The sequence below is a fragment of the Erythrolamprus reginae genome, chromosome 13 (assembly GCF_031021105.1).
Source record: "Erythrolamprus reginae isolate rEryReg1 chromosome 13, rEryReg1.hap1, whole genome shotgun sequence".
Classification (NCBI taxonomy): Eukaryota; Metazoa; Chordata; class Lepidosauria; order Squamata; family Dipsadidae; genus Erythrolamprus; species Erythrolamprus reginae.
In genome coordinates, this window is record NC_091962.1 from 9,978,063 (window position 1) to 9,994,490 (window position 16,428).

The 16,428-nt window shown below is 46.7% G+C and overlaps 1 protein-coding gene across 1 annotated transcript in view; it reads left to right on the top strand.

Moving 5' to 3' along the window:
- The window catches only part of MTA2 (metastasis associated 1 family member 2), a 42,752-nt gene extending 28,723 nt beyond the window's left edge, over window positions 1–14,029 (top strand). The window contains 10 exon segments of the mRNA XM_070766203.1: window positions 463–651; window positions 2,672–2,746; window positions 2,887–2,945; window positions 6,608–6,705; window positions 6,874–7,013; window positions 8,087–8,315; window positions 8,415–8,504; window positions 10,825–10,943; window positions 11,118–11,263; window positions 13,120–14,029. Coding sequence (XP_070622304.1) covers window positions 463–651; window positions 2,672–2,746; window positions 2,887–2,945; window positions 6,608–6,705; window positions 6,874–7,013; window positions 8,087–8,315; window positions 8,415–8,504; window positions 10,825–10,943; window positions 11,118–11,263; window positions 13,120–13,291 — 1,317 coding nt within the window. The 3' untranslated portion in view covers window positions 13,292–14,029.
- The last annotated feature ends 2,399 nt before the right edge of the window (window positions 14,030–16,428 follow it).

Below are 16,428 nucleotides of genomic sequence, written 5' to 3' on the forward strand. Positions count from 1 at the left end.
CCTTCCTTGCTTTTCTTCCTCTTTCCCCCTTCCTTCCTTCCTTCCTTCCTTCCTTCCTTCCTTCCTTCCTTCCTCTTCTCTTTCTCTGTTTTACAGCCTCTCTTTCTCCCACTCTCTTTCTCTCTCTTTCCATCTTATTCTTTTTTCCTTTCCCCCTCCTTTCGTTCTCTTCCCTTCCCATTTCGCCGTCGCTTAGTCTTTCCTTTCCTCCCCTTCCCACCCCTCCCCTCCTCCTTCTATCTTCATTTCCCTTTCATCTCTATCTTCCTTCTCTTTGATTTCAGCTCATTCATCTCTTTTTTGCCACGGCTAAAATCCTTTAATAAAAAACGAAGAAGGAGGGAAGGCGAAGGATATTTAGAGATATCAAATCTGTGATTTATCTGCCCACACCAGGCAGCCGGTCACTGTTTCCTTTCCCCCTCCCTGTGTCTCCCCCCCCCCACATCTCTCTCTGGACAGTTTCACGCCATGGATACCCTGCAGCGTAACGGCTACGACTTAGCCAAGGCGATGTCGACTTTGGTGCCCCAGGGTGGGCCCGTGCTGTGCCGGGACGAGATGGAGGAGTGGTCGGCTTCGGAAGCCATGCTGTTCGAGGAGGCCCTGGAAAAATATGGCAAAGACTTCAACGACATCCGGCAGGACTTTGTGAGTTGGGTGGGGGCTTCTGGTTGCCGTAGGGCCTTCTTTTGTACACAGCTGGGCCCCGACTTACAAGCCCCGAATTTCTGTCCCAGCGCGCAACAGTTGTTGAGTGCATTTGGCCTCATTTTACGACCTTTCTAAGGGAAGCACCGCAGCTATTCAATTAGCCACATGGTTGTTAAAGGGAATTCATCCTCCCCATTGAGGTGGCTTGTCAGAAAGTCGCAAAAATATTCTGTGACACAGAATATTGATTGATTGATTGATTGATTGATTGATTGGATTTGTATGCCGCCCCTCTCCGTAGACTCGGAGCGGCTAACAATAGTGATAAAAAACAGCATGTAACAATCAAATATTAAAACAACTAAAAAAAACCCTTATTATAAAACCAAACATACATACAAACATACCATGCGTAAATTGTAAAGGCCTAGGGGGAAAGAGTATCTCAGTTCCCCCATGCCTGACGACAGAGGTGGGTTTTAAGGAGCTTACGAAAGGCGAGGAGGGTGGGGGCAAGTCTAAAGTATTATAAAGTATGGGTGAAATTCTATGATTGGATAGAGAATGAATGCACGTAAAAGTTGAGTTAGAATAATTTTTAAAAGGGGAAAAAATAGAGAATGAATTATGGGAGACCCAGATGACAAAATCTAGGGTTTGAGGAGGCAGCGCTAGAGGAGCAGCATATAATAATAATAATAATAATAATAATAATAATAATAATAATAATAATAATAGTAGTAGTAGTAGTAATAGTAATAGTAATAGTAATAATAATAATTAATAGTAATAGGAAAGGGGGGACATGATCGAAACATTTAAATATGTTAAAGGGCTAAATAAGGTCCAGGAGGGAAGTGTTTTTAATAGGAAAGTGAACACAAGAACAAGGGGACACAATCTGAAGTTAGTTGGGGGAAAGATCAAAAGCAACATGAGAAAATATTATTTGACTAAAAGAGTAGTAGATCCTTGGAACAAACTTCCAGCAGACGTGGTAGATAAATCCACAGTAACTGAATTTAAACATGCCTGGGATAAACATATTTCTATCCTAAGATAAAATACAGGAAATAGTGTAAGAGCAGACTAGATGGACCATGAGGTCTTTTTCTGCCGTCAGACTTCTATGTTTCTATAATAATAATAATAGTAATAATAATAGTAATAATATAATATTAGATTTGTATGCTACCCCTCTCCGAGGACTCGGGGCAGCTTTGTTTTATACCTAAAACAAAGAACTATATACATACGAATGATTCATAATAATAAACTTAGAGGAGACATGCGTAATGTAGCACTGGTAAGGTTCCAGTCTGTTCAATAAGGGAGGAATTAGGATAAGAATCACCCAGGGAAGGATAAGGAAGAAGGAAGAGGAAGTAGAAAGGTAGAGGGAGAAGGAATGGAGGGGATGAGGAAGGGGAAGAGAAGAAGGAAGGTAGAGAGGAAAGATGGAGGAAGAGGGGAAGGAGTGAAGCAATGAATAACAGAGTGCTAGATAGAAGTAATAAGAATGTAATAGGATGTTGATTCTAGAATGATGGAAGGGAAAAATATATAATTATGTATATTATTGATATATTTCAAGGTATTTGCATTGATATATGTATTAATATGGTGGAGAGGGGTTTGTTTTTAAAAAAAGGTCGCAAAAAAGGGACTCATGGACACTGTTAACGGTTATAAATACGAGTCATTGGAATTTTGTTCAAGTGACCGGTGCAATTGTCATAAACGTGTCACTAAACAAATGCTTGTAAGTCTAGGATTCACTTTCAGCTTTGGGTGAAATAATCCCTAGCAAAAGGTGTTTGCTTAATGACTGCCACAAAGACACACGTGCACACACACACAAAATTAGTAAAAGCTCACTTTACGACAGTCCTGGGAAAAGAAAAGAAAAGGAAAAAAATGACAGTCTTGGGCAGGTCATAACTGGAGGACTGCCCGTATGGACTCTTTGCTCTGTAGCTGGATCAATCCTCTTAAAACCCCCTCGCTTCTTTCGCAGCTCCCTTGGAAGTCCCTGGCCAGCATCGTCCAGTTCTACTATATGTGGAAAACCACAGACCGATATATCCAGCAGGTGAGGGAGGGTCTTCCCGCTGTTCCTTTGAGGGGGATTCCTTCCTGGAAGGGGGGCAGGGGAAGGGGATCCCTTTTCCCGAGACCCTTTGGCTAGAACATCACTCCATTAACCTTCTCTCCATTTTCTCGGCGGTGCAGAAACGGTTGAAAGCGGCGGAAGCCGACAGCAAATTGAAGCAAGTGTACATCCCAACCTAGTGAGTATCCCCCACCTCGGGGTTTGAGGGCGGGGGGGATCGAGAAACTCTCCCCCCCTCCCACCACACCCAGGAATTTCTGATTCATTGTAGAGAAAAAATTAAGGGCAAAATATATACACTGCTCAAAAAAAATAAAGGGAACATTCCCTCCAAGAACGCATCCTAGATCTGAATGAATGAAATATTCTCCTTGAATACAGTGGTACCTCAAGATACGAACCCCTCGTCTTACGAACAACTCGTGATACGAACCCGGGGTTCAGAAAAAATTTGCCTCTTCTTACGAACTTTTTTTGAGTTACGAACCGGCGTCCGGAGACTGCTGGGAAGCCGCGCGGCTGTTTTAAAAGGTCGCAGCCGGCCTGGGGGGCTTCCCAGCACCACCCCGAACCCCGAACCCGGGTTCGGGGGGGTGCTGGGAAGCCCCCCAGGCCGGCTGTCACCTTTTAAAACAGCCGCGCCGCTTCCCAGCAGTCGCCGAAAGCCGTTTTTTTGCGGGGGTTTTTTTGGTTGCACGGATTAATTGACTTTACATTGTTTCCTATGGGAAACAATGTTTCGTCTTACGAACCTTTCGTCTTACGAACCTCCTCCTTGCACCAATTAAGTTCGTATCATGAGGTATTACAGTGGTACCTCGAGATACGAGTTTAATTCGTTCCGGACCTGGGCTCTTAAGTCGAGCAGCTCTTATCTCGAACGACTTTTCCCCATAGGAATTAATGTAAATAATTTTAATTGGTTCCAGCCCTCAAAAAACTCACAAAGTTAGTCTAAATTATGCAGAAAGACATGTTTTTAATGAAGAAATGTACATGTACATATAAATGAATAATGAAGTTTCTTTCACTTAACTTGTAAACTTTCTTAAACTTTTAAATTTACATATGTTCAACTTCTCTGCCACCCAATCCTGTAGGACAGAGGTCCCCAACCCTTTTTGCACCAGGGACCGGCTTTAAGCGATCAAGAGAGGAATGGGTGAATGAATGGACGGAGGGTGGGAAGGAAGGAAGGAAAGAGGGAAGGGACAGGAACAGAGGAAGGAAGCAAGGAAACTTATGAAAGGGGAGAGTAAGAGAGGAATGAGTGAAGGGAGGGAGGGAGGGAAGAAGGTGGGAAGGAGAAAGAAAAGAAGAAATAGAGGAAGGGAAGGTAAAAGAGAGAAAGAAAAAGAGCAAGAAAGAAAGAAAGAAAGAAAGAAAGAAAGGGGGAAGGGACAGGAACAGAGGAAGGAAGCAAGGAAACTTATGAAAGGGGAGAGTAAGAGAGGAATGAGTGAAGGGAGGGAGGGAGGGAAGAAGGTGGGAAGGAGAAAGAAAAGAAGAAATAGAGGAAGGAAAGGTAAAAGAGAGAAAGAAAAAGAGCAAGAAAGAAAGCTGCAAGCACCCCCCCGAGCCCCCCAGGCTGGCTGCAACCTTTTAAAACACGCGCGCCGCTTCGCAGCTGTCTCCTGAAGCCGAACGCGGAAGTTAGCGTTTGGCTTCAGGAGACAGCTCCTTGGCGCTTGTATCTCGAATTTGGGCTTGTAAGTAGAACAAAAATATCTCTCCCCTCCCAGCTCTTATCTCGAGTTGCTCTTAAGTAGAGCAGCTCTTATGTCGGGGTTCCACTGTACTGTACTTTGTTCTGTACAAAGTTGAACGTGCACAACAGCAGGAGAAATTGATTGTCAATCAGTGTTGCTTCCTAAGGGCACAGTTTGATTTCACAGAAGTTTGATTTACTTGGGAGTTATATTGTGTTGTTTAAGTGTTCCCTTTATTTTTTTGAGCATCATATATGTGTGTGTGTGTGTGTGTGTATCACATGTTTTTTGCTGAAATTTTAAAATTAAGGGAGACTAGGATGGCACCATTTAGGACTTGTTCTGGCCTCATCAACTAGCCACACCCTTACTGGGATTTGATCTGGCAGCTTCTGCCTTGTAAGGTAGAGAATTAACAGCTGAGCCACCAGACCTGATCCCTTCAGCTCTGTACCAGGGAGGGGCTATATATGTTTTTTTATGTCGGATCACCCTGGTGTATTGAAGGGACGTCACAGCTCCTTTTTGCCTCTACGCCCAACCCAGGGCCATTTCAAGGCAGTTAATTTATTCATAGCCGACAACTATATTCTGTATGTATCACATGTTTTTTGCTGAAATTTTAAAATTAAGGGAGACTAGGATGGCACCATTTCGGCCTTGTTCTGGCCTCATCAGCTAGCCACACCCTTACTGGGATTTGATCTGGCAAAAAAACATATGGTGCCATCCTAGTCTCCCTTAATTTTAAAATTGCAGCAAAAAACATGTGATACATACAGAATATAGTTGTTGGCTATGAATAAATTAACTCTCCATTCGCTTCTACCATTTTCCCCTGGAAATAAGACCCTGTCTTATATTATTTTGAACCCTGAAATTAATACCTGGCCTTATTTTCGGGGAGATCTTATTATTTTGGGGCAAGTCAAGTCTCCTCTTTTCGTCTTACCTGATTTCCAGCTATTGTCGCCCTAACCCTCACTAGAGGAAACGGCGGGGCGCGTGTGTTGAAAATATTTTGGAGGAGGTCTTATTTTCAGGGGGAAACGCGGTAGCACTGATCGTGTTCTGTAGCTGGGTGATGAAACGTCTCCAGGGAAACACCCCCAACCATACCCCCCACAGAATCAGGGAGGATGTAAATGATTTATGGTAAATGATTTAGCTTTACTAGATAAATGGCCAAAGCAATGGAAACTGCAGTTTAATGTTTCCAAATGTAAAATAATGCACTTGGGGAAAAGGAATCCTCAATCTGAGTATTGTATTGGCAGTTCTGTGTTAGCAAAAACCTCAGAAGAGAAGGATTTAGGGGTAGTGATTTCTGACAGTCTCAAAATGGGTGAACAGTGTGGTCGGGCGGTAGGGAAAGCAAGTAGGATGCTTGGCTGCATAGCTAGAGGTATAACAAGCAGGAAGAGGGAGATTGTGATCCCCTTATATAGAGCCCTGGTGAGACCACATTTGGAATAATACTGTATTCAGTTCTGGAGACCTCACCTACAAAAATATATTGACAAAATTGAACGGGTCCAAAGACGGGCTACAAGAATGGTGGAAGGTCTTAAGCATAAAACGTATCAGGAAAGACTTCATGAACTCAATCTGTAGAGTCTGGAGGACAGAAGGAAGAATGGTGGAAGGTCTTAAGCATAAAACGTATCAGGAAAGACTTAATGAACTCCATCTGTATAGTCTGGAGGACAGAAGGAAAAGGGGGGACATGATCGAAACATTTAAATACGTTAAAGGGTTAAATAAGGTCCAGGAGGGAAGTGTTTTTAATAGGAAAGTGAACACAAGAACAAGGGGACACAATCTGAAGTCAGTTGGGGGAAAGATCAAAAGCAACGTGAGAAAATATTATTTCACTGAAAGAGTAGTAGATCCTTGGAACAAACTCCCAGCAGACGTGGTCGGTAAATCCACAGTGACTGAATTGAAACCTGCCTGGGATAAACATATATCCATTGTAAGATAAAATACAGGAAATAGTATAAGGGCAGACTAGATGGACCACGAGGTCTTTTTCTGCCGTCAGACTTCTATGTTTCTATGTTGGGCCTGCGGAAAGCAAACCCTTGTGTCAATTCTGAAGCTGTTCTTGCTCTGTGTCTCCCTCCCCAAGCACAAAACCGAACCCGAACCAAATCATCTCCGTGGGCTCCAAGCCTGGAATGAACGGCGCCGGCTTCCAAAAGGGCCTCACCTGCGAGAGTTGCCACAGTAAGTCTCCCAGCGAAGGGGTCGGTTGCTGGACACGGAACCCTGAAATCGCCTCTTCCTCCACACGCCTGGGGAAGCCAGAGCCGGAGGAAAGGGGAGGTGGAGAGGGGAGGGGAGATGTGGATGAGGCCCTGATCTGACACCCTTCTCTCACCCCCCCCTCCATAGCCACCCAGTCTGCCCAGTGGTACGCCTGGGGCCCACCCAACATGCAATGCCGCCTCTGCGCCTCTTGCTGGATCTACTGGAAGAAATACGGGGGGCTGAAGACGCCAACACAGCTTGAAGGAGCTGCCCGTAGCATCACAGTAAGAGACAGAGACACACACATAAAAACACATACATACGCAAACACACACACACCCTTGTGGCTTTGTGTTAGAGGCGGCTCAAGACGTACAGGGGGTGGACAAACAATTGGAAACACCTTGAAAATCCAGATTTGTGAATCTCCTTTCAAAATGTTTTTTGTGGAAACTGGGTTCTGTACGTGTCTATTGAGCTCTGCAATGATTTTATTTATTTTTACTTTTTAAATTATTAAATTAAAATATTAGATTTGTTTATTATATACTGTTTTATTATTGTTGTGAGTCTGCGGAGAGGGGCGGCATGCAAATCTAATACATAAAATAAATACATAATAGATAGAAATCTGCCATTAAAATATACTAAAAAAAAACCCCACTTCTTAAAAAAGTCAATTGTTCACATTCAGCCAATCACCTAGACGTTCATTCACCGGCCGGGGCAAGATGGAGAGGGGCGGCATACAAATCTGATAAATAAAATAATAATAATAATAATAATAATAATAATAATAATAATAATAATAATAATAATAAACTTAATTGCCCAAAGCTTGCTGGCAGAGATAGGTCTTTAAAACTCTTACAGAAGGTGGGGAGAGTGGAGGCGAGTACGAATCTCTGGAGGGAGTTGATTCCAGTTGATCTTTTTCATGGATAAGGCAGGACTAGAACTCACAGACTCCCAGCAAATGGGCCCCAATCACCCACTTGGCTTTTATGCCTAACTAGAATTTATTTATTTATTTATTTATTACTTAGATTTGTATGCCGCCCCTCTCCGAAGACTCGGGGCGGCTCACAACACGTGGAAACAAATCATAAATAATCTGACAAATTTAAAATATTTAAAGATTTTAAAAAATTCAGTCTCCTGGTGATTGGTCACCTAATTGGCCTTCCTGCCGAAGGCGGGACTAGAACACTCTGTCTTTTCTGGTGATTGGCCCAATTCACGGTTAAGGCGGGACTGGAACTCGCAGTCTCCCAGTTTCTGGCAGGGGGCCTTCCCCAGCGGACCAAACGGGGACCCCCTGAGCCTCTTCTATATGCCCTCCTTCCCTCTCTCTCAGGAGCCCCACTCTCGGGGCCACACGTCTCGGCCGGAAGCCCAGAGCCTCTCGCCGTACACCACCAGCGCCAACCGGGCCAAGTTGCTGGCGAAAAACCGGCAGACCTTCCTCCTCCAGACCACCAAGCTGACCCGCATCGCGCGGCGCATGTGCCGGGATATTTTGCAGCCGAGGAGGGCGGCCCGGCGTCCTTACGCGCCCATCAACTCCAACGCCATCAAGGCTGAGTGTAGGTGGGGGGGAGGGCGAGAGAGCGCGGGGCAGGTGGGACGGGCAGGAAGGAAGTGGAGGGCTCTCGAGCAAGGTGTGGCCTTCTCTTCCCTTCCAGGCTCGATCCGGCTCCCCAAGGCGGCCAAGACGCCCCTGAAGATCCACCCCCTGGTCCGTCTCCCTCTGGCTACCATTATCAAGGAGCTGGGTAAGGGGCTTCGGCGGGGTTCTCTGGTGGGGTGGGTAATGGGAATGGCCTCTGTTTTCTATCCTCACTTCCTGGACATCCGTTAGCAACAGCAATGGCATTTAGACTTACGTACCGCTTCATAATGCTTTTACAGCCCTCTCTAAGCGGTTTACAGAATCAGCCTCTTTCCCCCAACAACCAGGGTTCTCATTTTACTGACTTTAGAAGGATGGAAGGCTAAATCAACCTTTAGGAGGGAGGAAAGGAAGGAATGGAGGGAGAGAGGGAGGGAGGAAGGAAGGAAGGAGAGATGGAGGAAATGGAGTAGGAGGGAAGTGAAGAGAAGGAATAGCAGTGGCTTTTACAACCCTCACTAAGCGGTTTACAGAATCAGCATTTTGCCCCCTACCATCTAGGTTCTCATTTGACTGAGTTCGGAAGGATGGAAAGCTGAATCAACCTTTAGGAGGGAGGGAGGAAGGAAGGAAGGAGAGTTGGAGGAAAGGGAGTAGGAGGGAAGTGAAGGGAAGGAATAGCAATAGCATTGAGACTTATATACCTCTTCCTAGTGCTTTTACAGCCCTCTCTAAGTGGTTTACACTGAGTCAGCCTCTTGCCCTCAACAAACTGGATTCTCATTTGACTGACTTCGGAAGGATGGAAGGCTAAATCAACCTTAGGGAAGGAAGGAAGGAAGGAAGGAAGGAAGGAAGGAAGGAAGGAAGGAAGGAGAGATGTAGGAAAGGGAGTTGGAGGGAATTGAGGGGAAGGAATAGCAGTAGCATTGAGACATATACCACTTTATAGTGTTTTTACAGCCCTCTCTAAGCGGTTTACAGAATCAGCCTCTTTCCCCCAACAACCTGGGTTCTCATTTTACTGACTTTAGAAGGATGGAAGGCTAAATCAACCTTTAGGAGGGAGGAAAGGAAGGAATGGAGGGAGGGAGGGAGGAAGGAAGGAAGGAAGGAGAGATGGAGGAAATGGAGTAGGAGGGAAGTGAAGGGAAGGAATAGCAATGGCTTTTACAATCCTCACTAAGCGGTTTACAGAATCAGCATTTTGCCCCCTACCATCTAGGTTCTCATTTGACTGACTTCGGAAGAATGGAAAGCTGAATCAACCTTTAGGAGAGAGGAAAGAGGGAGGGAGGGAGGAAGGAAGGAAGGAGAGATGGAGGAAAGGGAGTAGGGGGGAAGGGAAGGGAAGGAATAGCAATTGCACTGAGACTTATATACCTCTTCCTAGTGCTTTTACAGCCCTCTCTAAGCAGTTTGCAGAGTCAGTCTCTTGCCTTCAACAACCTGGATTCTCATTTGACTGACTTCGGAAGGATGGAAGGCTAAATCAACTTTAGGGAGGGAGGGAAGGAAGGAAGGAAGGAAGGAAGGAGAGATGTAGGAAAGGGAGTTGGAGGGAAGTGAGGAGAAGGAATAGCAATAGCATTGAGACATTTGCCGCTTTATGGTGCTTTTACAGCCCTCTCTAAGCAGTTTACAAAGAATCTGCCTCTTGCCCCCAACAATCTGGGTCTGCTCATTTGACCCCCTCGGAAGGACGGAAGGCCGAGTCAACCGTGAGAGATTTGGACTGCTGAATTACAGATAGCAGTTAGCGGAAGGAGCCTGCAGTGCTGCACTCTTAACTACTGTGCCACCCCAGTTCCTGTTTTAGCAAAATGGGAGATTTCTCCTCCCCTCCCGAAGCAGCCTCTTGGGAGGAAGAAGGCCAAGGCCAGATACATTCAGATGGATGGGTGATGGATGGGAGGGAGGGAAGGAATGACGGAAGGAAGGAAAGGAAAGGAAAGGAAAAACCAAAAACACAAGAAGAGATTGAGAGCAAGAAAAAAGAGCACAAGAGAAAGAAAACAGAAGGAGTCAAGGGAAGAGAAAAAGGTCCAGGTATAATCAGAAAGGCGGGAAGATGAAGGGAGGAATAAAAGGACAAAGGGACAGAAAGCAAGGAAGACCACGATTAAAGGAAAACAGAAGGAAGGGAAGAGGGAAGAGAAGGGCCGGATACAATTTAAAAAAAAAGATGAATGGGAGGGAGGGAGGGAAGAGTCTTCGGAGAGGGGCGGCATACAAATCTAAATAATAAATAAATAATAAATAAGATGAGAAGGAAGGAAAGGAAGGACGGGATAAAAAGACAAGAAAGAGACGAAGAGAAAGCAAAAAAGGGCAAGGAAAACGGAAGGAAGGAAATTTCTAAGAAGTATGTCAATTGCAAGAACATTCAGGACGGGAGAGAGGAAGGAAAGAAAGAAAGAAAGGGAGGGAAGGAAGGAAAGGATAGGAAGGCACCTTCAACCCCACACCTGTGCTTTCTCCAGCCGCCCAGGCGCCCCTGAAACCCCGAACTCCTCGCGGCACCAAGACGCCCATCAACAGGAACCAGCTGACCCCGAACCGAGGTTTGGCCGGCATCGTGACCAAACGGACTTTCGAGAACGTGAGTAACTGAGCTGCGAGCCGCCAGGCCTTGCAATGCAAAAAAGGGAGTGTTTGGGAGAGGGGGGTGGGTGGGTGGCGGCTAGGCGGGCGGGGGCTTAAAGCAAGAGGTAGACACTGCTTTGTGTGGGGGGGTGTTCCTCTCGCTGATAGCTCTGTGTGCGACCGGGCGCAGGTGGCAGGGGGCGGGCTCCCCTTCTCGGCCAACGGGCGGCCCCTCACGTCCGGCATGAGAAGCAGTCAGCCTGCCTTGAAACGTCAGAAGCTGAACCCGGCCGACGCCCCCAATCCTGTGGTTTTTGTGGCGACCAAGGACACCAGGTACGAAGGCTTCGGAGGGGCGGTGGAGGGGGTGTCTTGGGGGTGGGGGAGACGGCCGGACAAGACCAGAGGCGTGTGGAAAGCACATCTTCGAGAGGGACCCTCCCTAGTTTCCTGGGCTGCATAGGGGGAGAGAGAGGTGGGCTTTCGGGCTTCCCAAATTCTGCTCCTTGGATGGGCCAATGGTTTCTTAAAAGACGGGAGAAGAGCCTTCTCTGTGGCGGCCCCAACCCTCTGGAACCAGCTCCCCCCCAGAGATCAGAATTGCCCCCACCCTCCTCGCCTTTCGTAAGCTCCTTAAAACCCACCTCTGCCGTCAGGCATGGGGGAACTGAGATATTCTTTCCCCCTAGGCCTTTACAATTCATGCATGGTATGTTTGCTTGTATGTATGTTTGGTTTTATAAATAAGGTTTTTTTTAGCTGTTTTAATATTGGATTTACATGCTGTTTTTATTGCTGTTGTTAGCCGCCCCGAGTCTACGGAGAGGGGCGGCATATAAACCCAATAAATAAATAAATAAAATAAATAAATAAAATGCCCCAGACTAGACAATGGTCAGATCAGAGGCAGCTGGGCCCACGTAAGGTAAAAGGGTGCGTGGAACACATCTCAGGTGAAACCCTCCCTAGTTTCTTAGCCTGTAAACTCAATGGTGGGGTGGGGAAGGAGATGGACTTTCAGGTTCGCAAGACCGATGGCGCCTTACAAGACAGCTCGTATTTCGGAGTGTACTACCTTGCAACGTTGGCGGGGAGGTCATTGTGGGGTAGGCCAGTTTGTCGACACCCCCCCCTCCCCGCTCTGGCCTTGGGAGGAGGGTGACCTGGCCTTCCGTCCTCCCGGCTTCGGTGCAAAGCGTCTGGCCATTCCCTGGGTCAGAACGGTGGAGACGTCTGGATTCTCCACCTATTGTTCTAGAAGGGCCAGGCTTCCTTTTGCAACCTAGGTCGGCAACTTTCTTAGGCTTGGCCCCTTTAAGAGGGGTGGACTTCAACTCCCAGAATTCCACATACCTTTCAAGCAGGCCTGCAGGGGAATTCTGGGAGTTGGAGCCCATCCATCTTATTTCGGTGTTTCTCAATCTTGGGAGTTTTAAGAGGTACTCCCAGATTTGCTCAGGTGGTTTTCAGTCAGCATGGTGGCTGGGGAATTCTGGGAGTTGAAGTCCACCCATCTTAAAACTTGCTGGCTGGGGAATTCTGGGAGTTGAAGTCCACCCATCTTAAAACTTGCTGGCTGGGGGATTCTGGGAGTTGAAGTCCACCCCTCTTAGCTGGGGAATTCTGGGAGTTGAAGTCCACCCCTCTTAGCTGGGGAATTCTGGGAGTGGAAGTCCACCCCTCTTAGCTGGGGAATTCTGGGAGTGGAAGTCTATCCCTCTTAGTTGGGGAATTCTGGGAGTGGAAGTCCACCCCTCTTAGCTGGGGAATTCTGGGAGTGGAAGTCCACCCCTCTTAAAGCATGCTGGCTGGGGAATTCTGGAATCCACTCATGTTATTTCGAAGTTTCTCAACCTTGGGAATTTTAAGAGGTATGGACTTCCAACTCCCAGAATTGCCCAGATGTGAATTCCAGGAATTCTACAGTCAGAGGAATTCTGGGAGTTGAAGTCCAGCCTTCTTAAAGGGGCCAAGCAAAAGACACACCAACCTAGAGATTTCCTGCTTTGGGACTATTAAAATGCTTCCAAAGCCCGGGAACTGCCAGACGATCAGCGAATAGGGAGACCCCTGAGGATTTTGGGAGCGGGAGAAACAAAGCGGTTCTTTTCTCAACTCAAATGTTTGTCTACACCGCCCTGCCAGGCCGGGCAACCTAATAAAAACCCTTTTTTTCGTCCCCTTCTCCCCAGAGCCCTACGCAAGGCCCTGAGCCACCTGGAGATGCGTCGGGCTGCCCGCCGTCCCAACTTGCCGGTGAAGGTGAAGTCTGCCCTGCCGCTCCGGCCTCTGGGGGCTCCCCTGTTGCCCGTGCCCCCAGTCCATCCGGCCAGCACCAGCGAACCCATCGTCCTGGAAGACTGAGCGCTGAGCTCCTCTCTCAGACCCTCTAGGAATCCGCTAGACACCTCGCCCAGTTTCCTCCTCGAGATCCACGCCGGAGGCCCCTCCGGGACTTCCCGTCGCCTGGCGTTTGCTGGTTACGGGCCGGGGGGGTTTGGGGGGCGGGCCTGCCCTCTTCCCCAAGGGCCTCCCGCCCTCTCTTTTTTATATATAAATATATTTTTAATTTCCACATTTTACATTTGTACTCCCTCCCCTCTCCCTGCATCCTTTGCTCCTCGCTGATCCTCAAATGCACAAAGTCGTCTGGGCCCGGTTGTTTTTTGTTTTTTTTAAGGGGGGGCCTTCGTTTTCGCCTTCCTCCTCGTTTAGGGACGGGGGGGGCCCGACGCTAGGAGAGGCGTGGGATTGGGAGGAACAGAGGCGTCCCTTTTCCAAACGGCCTCTTCCTTTTCCAGCGGATCGCTCTTTCTCCCCCTTCTCTGTCGTGTGTCTTTCTCGGATCCCTTAAAATCTCTCTCCACCCCCCCCAATTTGGGAACAAGGAGCCTTATTCCTTGTTAATGCAGCCATCTAATGAACACCCCCCCCTCCTCTCTTTCCCCCCCACCTCCCCATCTCAGCCTTTGACGAATTCCCTTTTTTTTGTACATGGTTTGGAGAGCAAAAGAGAAAAAAAAACAGGTTTTTTTAAAGTCAGCTTCTAACTGGTTCTTATAGCAACGATGACAAAAAAATAAATAAATGCCGTTTTCTTCACTCCGTTTCTCATGGTTTTTGGGGGGGGGGTGGAGAGGAGGAGGGGGGTTCTTTACTTCGAAGTAATGACAAGACGTGGGCATTTTCTTTCCCGGCTTTTCTGCAGCTTTGATAAGGGTTTGATAAAAGGGCAGATTCTTTTGTTGCCATCCATCCAGGGAAAATGCAGAAGTTTGAGAGTCTTTGCTCTGCTATTGTGGCTGAAAGTTTGTTTGGGAAGTTGATTGCGCTTAATTGCGTAAGTTGGTTGAAAGAGGGAATAAACTGCAGACCTGAACTTTCACAGAATCCTTATACCTTTCGCAAGCAAGCAAGCAAATACAGTGATACCTCGTCTTACAAACGCCTCATCATACAAACTTTTCAAGATACAAACCCGGGGTTTAAGATTTTTTTGCCTCTTCTTACAAACTATTTTCACCTTACAAACCCACCGCCGCCACTGGGATGCCCCACTTCCGGACTTCCATTGCCAGCGAAGCACCCGTTTTTGCACTGCTGGGAATCCCCTGAGACTCCCCTCCATGGGAAACCCCACCTCCGGACTTCCGTTGCCAGCGAAGCACTCGTTTTTGCGATGCTGGGATTCCCCTGCAGCATCGCAAAAACACAGAAGTTCAGAGGTGGGGTTTCCCATGGAGGGGAACCTCAGGGAAATTCCAGCAGCGCAAAAACGGGCACTTCGGCTGGCAAAAGGGTTGAATTTGGGGCTTGCACGCATTAATCGCTTTTCCATTGATTCCTATGGAAAACATTGTTTCATCTTACAAACTTTTCACCTTAAGAACCTCGTCCCGGAACCAATTAAGTTTGTAAGACAAGGTATCACTGTACATACATACATACATACATACATACATACATACATACATACATACATACATATATACATACATTTATATATACAGTGTTCCCTCGATTTTCACGGGTTCGAACTTCGCGAAACGTCTATACCACAGTTTTTCAAGAATATTAATTAAAAAAATTCTTCGCGGTTTCCCCCCCTATACCACGGTTTTTCCCGACCGATGACGTCATATGTCATTGCCAAACTTTCATCTGCCTTTTAAAAACATTTTTTTAAAATAAACTTTAATAAATAAACATGGTGAGTAATAATCTAAATGGTTGCTAAGGGAATGGGAAATTGTAATTTAGGGGTTGAAAGTGTTAAGGGAAGGCTTGGGATACTGTTGATAGCCAAAAATAGTGTATTTACTTCCGCATCTCTACTTCGCGGAAATTCGACTTTCGCGGGCGGTCTCGGAACGCATCCCCTGCGGAAATCGAGGGAACACTGTACATATTCACCTTTTACTATATGAGAGCCAGGACGTTACTTTACGTTACTATTTTTCATACTTTTTGTTTTAGATTGTGTTTTTATTTCCTGTAAAACCACCTTGAGCTGTCGTGAGAGAATAGGCAACACTATTTCTGAACAAATATATAACCACAGTAAGTGAAGACTAAGAATATACCAACTACACTTTCCTCCACTTACCACAAAGCAGACTCCATGTCCCGACAAAAAAAACCTTTTTTATTAAGTTATTGTGAATTCTTCTCATTCACATCCAGCAAAGTCTTTGAAGGATTAATTCACAGTCACAGACCTTATCTGGCTTGGAGAGCTGCCAGGCCGATATCTTCAAAACTTGACAAGGGGTTTCTTGATAGTCACAAGCCAATTAAGCAGACTTATTGTCTCCTGCAAACTCTCCTTTCACTCTATGGGGCCATTCTTCGTCCACCTGTGGCCTGACTCCCAAGTCGACCCTTGTTCCTTAGCTGTTCCCTTCATCTGGCAGCCCTGCGCATGTGCACACTGGGAACAGGCTCCAGCTGTTCCTCTAGCTCACTGATGTCTGACTCCAAAGGCAGCTGATAACTGTCAGACGGCCCTGGCTCTCTCTCTGCCTCAGATGTAGAGCCTTCCCCAGCTGGCCCATGTTTCTCCCCAACTTTGTGAGGTGTGGTTTACGGCTGGGAGAGAGAGGGGCTGGCCTAAAGTTTTACGCATGATCTGCTTTCATGCCAAAGCAGAACTAGAACTCCCTGTCTCCTGGTGATTGGCCAAAGTCACTTTTGATGCCTAAAGTAGCATTAGAATTCCCTGTCTCCTGGTGATTGATTGGCACAAATTCACCCAGTTCCTTGATGCCTAAAGTAGCACTATAATTTCCTGTCTCCTGGTGATTGATTGGCACAAAGTCACCCAGTTCTTTGATGCCTAAAGTAGAACTAGAATTCCCTGTCTCCTGGTGATTGATTGGCCCAAAGTCACCCAGTTCTTTGATGCCCAAAGTAGGACTAGAATTCCCTGTATTGTGGTGATTGATTGGCACAAAGTCACCCAGTTCCTTGATGCCTAAAGTAGGGCTAGAACTTCCTGTCTC